Genomic DNA, 3,591 nt, shown 5'->3' on the forward strand with positions numbered 1-3,591 from the left:
ATGTTGCAATTTAAAAATAACAAAACAACCGTAATTGCATTATCATATGACATTCAGTAGTGACAACATGATTGAATCGGATAAACTGTTCTCGCACACATAAAATTCCGTTGAGAATTATGTATCTGTCTCACATACTTAATGGTATCTGCTGTATGTGATTTTGTTCTGTACCAGGTGTCCGAAGCTTTCCCAGTTTGAGTCCTTTTTCATGATTATAGGCTGTCGTTGGGTACATGCGGACATGCATGAGCGAACAAAGGAACATACATAAATTTGAGTATCAATGTTTACGTCAACGCAGGATCAGCATTGCCAATTACAAGCGTGAGTGTTTAGTAAAACTAACAGCATTTCTTGTAGGGAACTTATTCTAATATCGATAAATTTTACGTGTCGCTATATGTTATATGTGTAGTTGGAACGAATCTTATTTTTACAAGTAAAATGAATTTACATAAAGGCACCACCAATCTTTCTAACCCAAGCAATCCTCACAAGTTAGGTAAATATACAGATACTACGCTTTTGCACAAATGGTCTAATACTCATGCATATTCTTAGGCGATCCAAATGATAAATCTTTGCGCAAGGTTGAAATGGAAGTTTTGATACCAAAGATAATGAGAGATCGAGCGAGAGATCTTCATTGCAGTAATGAAGTTAAAGAATTCGAAGCATGTTGCAAAGCGAGTAATGTCTTTATGGTTGTAAAATGTCGTAGTGAAACCTCGGCGATGAAGTCGTGTTTGGCTAACTGGTATAATAACGAGGAATTCAAGGAAGAGTGCAAACAAATTTACCTAGATGAACGTTCTGAATACCGCCGCACTGGCATCGCAAAGAAACATCGTGTGCAAAGGATGTAGATTTTGTTGTTGCTTTGGTAATTCTATACGACAGCATGACACTGCTAATACGCGCCCAAAAATATCGAGCGAGGTTTTTTATATAACGCAGAAAGGTGTTCTGCGCAAAAATACTATGGATCCGACCCCCGGTTTCGGAGGTACCCGCGGGTCTTTTTCGGTTTTGCGTTAATAACTTTTGAACGCGTTAAAATTTTTATTTTCTGCCTTCGGATTATTAATACTAATGTCAAGACGCTTCGTTTGACACCTCTCTCGATATTTTTGGTAGCGCATTAGCAGTCTACCCCTCAACTAGACTATTACCCATAAGTGTTTTGCGCGGACATAGTTTTGGTCTCCAAACCGGTGTTCGACCCACCCAGGGTAATTTTTTATAAGCGCGGCCGAAAGCCGCCAATGCAGAAAATTGCTCTGCGCAGAAAGGTGTTCCCCGGTTTCGGAGGGACCCGTGGGTAATTTTTCGGTTTTTCGTTAATATCTTTTGAACGACTTACAATTTTTTTCCCGGTTTCGGATTATTAATATTGATGTCAAGACGCGTCGTTTGACACTTCTTTCGATATTTTTGGACGCTTATTAGCAATGTCATGCCGTCGTATATAATTACCGTTGCTTTATTTTAGTTTATTAGTTTGTACAAATGAGGTGCTGTTGAATCGTCTAATTACTGTTTCTGATACTCTAAACTGGTTTAAATCAAATAACGTGTTAAAAGCGAAGGCATTTGATTTTGTTATTTCCAACAACAATATATCCTTATCTGAGGTCTCAGCGATGCGCTGCATCCCTTTTAGATCTCGTGTTGTAATATTACATTGGCCTTTAGATGTGGGGAATACAATTATAATGAAGCTGGCATGGTTAAACCGTGGACCATTTTTATATATCACTAAAGAGGAACACTTAAATAGGTGAGATACGAATATATATCAAATACTTACAAAAATTACCTCCAAACTTTATGCCACTTTTTATTATCCATCCCTTCGATTTAAGGTACATGTAGGCAGCAAGGTTTTCCAAATAATTCGGATATAATGATTTCGCAGCATGAGCAAATTCTGTCCATTGAATTTCTTGATCTTCGAAGTCACATATGCTCAAAACCCCAAGAAAATAAGCTAGAAAACCAGACTCTTCCAGTTCTAATGTAAGGCATTCGTTATTTACAGTCATTTTTTCCTTGGTGACAATTCTTGGGGCACCTCTTGACTTGCTACCCTTTCCGTAAAATCCATTATCGTATATGGTTTTAATACTGGTCGGGCAGTAAATTTCAACGGATAACCCAGTGAAGACACCTTTTACTTTGGTGCCGAGAGGAAATGGTTGTTGAAGTATATTTTTGTTTACTCCATTTTTGCATTTTATATTTGGTGTAAATATCATAGGGAAATGCTAACTTATTTATATTGGTACACACTTTTTTATAATCTATGAAAAGTCGATAGTATAGTAAGTATAGTAAGCAATCACAAATTGTGATTTATGGTCATAGTGTACCTATACAAGTGTGTCAACCATTGTGAATGATGACAAAGTGTGATCTCTTCTGCATAAACGTCAAAATTCCAAAGTGATTGGATCACCTGATTCGTATTTGACTATCGCTGTCTCATTGTGTATCTCTTTCTATCACCCGCTGAAGATAGGCGCCGCAATATTGAACAGCCTGTCAAAACGCTGAAAAGTAGCCATATTGAACAGCCTGTCAGGCAGTTGACAGATAGATCACACTGTCATCATTCACAATGGCCTAGAGTTGCATTTTGGTACATAAGAGTACTTCAAGCTGAGTTGCATTTTATAGTTTAATAAAACTTTGTAGTATTGACAGATGAAATAGTTGCATATATTTCCGCGGAAATAAGAATACTAGAAGATTTGTAGCCTGCAACTATGCGGAAACACACGGAAAGCAAAATTTATTTAAATTAGAGTCAAAATATAAAGCGCCACACGTGTAACATGGAAAAAATTCACTTCTAAGGCTGTTTACACAAATGCATAAGGGCAAAATTATATAAACGCTTTGGTCGCCTCAAAGCAAAGATAACGTACGGCGTTTCATTGTTTTTCGTCTGGCGTTATCAAAGCGTAGGCACGCAACCAAAGCATTTATGTAAATTTTTCCATACTTCGCCCGACAGATTAATTAATGAATGCAAGACAACCAAAGCGTCTGTGTAAATCCGCCTTAATTTTTGTAGCTGTGAAGGTCTCCTGCCAATAAAATGGTGCTGTAAGTGCAAACAAATCAAATGACACTACTTTATTTTCTATGTATTTTTCTTGTATTTTCTCTTATATTTTTTGTCGAGGGAGCCAATAAGGTTTCAGTACTGGTGTAAGTGTGTGAACTATATTTAAAAAAACTAACGAAATACAACGTAGTTCATTAAAAACAAACCAGCCAGTTTGTATTTCGATGGAGTTTTTTGACATTGGGCCGTTTTTTCCTTATTTTTTCTGACAAATGAAAATTTAGTTTTTAGTTTAAAAATTTTGTGCATAAAAACAACTAAATTCAAAGTGTAAATTGCGTGTGCAAATGAGTTTTCAATAGGTGTAAATTTTTCAGTTCTTCATAGTTAAGGAATTGACCTCCAGATTCTTGTGTTACACAAATATGGTCAACTTGGGTACAGGAATTCAAATTAAAAAGTTTTTCCCATTAATTTGTAGAACTCTACGTTTTCTCTGCTTTTTACACTTAAAG

At 36.4% G+C, this 3,591-nt stretch overlaps 2 protein-coding genes across 3 annotated transcripts; one reads left to right on the top strand and one right to left on the bottom strand.

Annotated features, from left to right (window-relative positions):
* The first annotated feature begins 348 nt into the window (after positions 1 to 348).
* Positions 349 to 1,591, top strand: LOC137240399 (COX assembly mitochondrial protein homolog). Of its 2 annotated transcripts, XM_067766615.1 has the most exons (3): positions 349 to 505; positions 565 to 886; positions 1,496 to 1,591. In XM_067766615.1, exons 1-2 carry the CDS (start codon positions 448 to 450, stop codon positions 867 to 869), a joined length of 363 nt encoding a protein of 120 aa, XP_067622716.1. In that variant the 5' UTR covers positions 349 to 447; the 3' UTR covers positions 870 to 886; positions 1,496 to 1,591. The 2 variants fall into 2 exon arrangements, with proteins under 2 accessions (XP_067622716.1, XP_067622715.1); XM_067766614.1 differs by having other exon boundaries at positions 565 to 1,591.
* Tsen2 (tRNA splicing endonuclease subunit 2) lies at positions 1,471 to 2,382 on the bottom strand. The gene is made up of 2 exons (XM_067766612.1): positions 1,814 to 2,382; positions 1,471 to 1,761 (listed from the first exon to the last, which is right to left on the bottom strand). Exons 1-2 carry the CDS (start codon positions 2,259 to 2,261, stop codon positions 1,487 to 1,489), a joined length of 723 nt encoding a protein of 240 aa, XP_067622713.1. The 5' UTR covers positions 2,262 to 2,382; the 3' UTR covers positions 1,471 to 1,486.
* Between the last annotated feature and the right edge of the window lie 1,209 nt (positions 2,383 to 3,591).

The sequence above is a fragment of the Eurosta solidaginis genome, chromosome 2, assembly GCF_040869045.1.
Source record: "Eurosta solidaginis isolate ZX-2024a chromosome 2, ASM4086904v1, whole genome shotgun sequence".
Taxonomy (NCBI): Eukaryota; Metazoa; Arthropoda; class Insecta; order Diptera; family Tephritidae; genus Eurosta; species Eurosta solidaginis.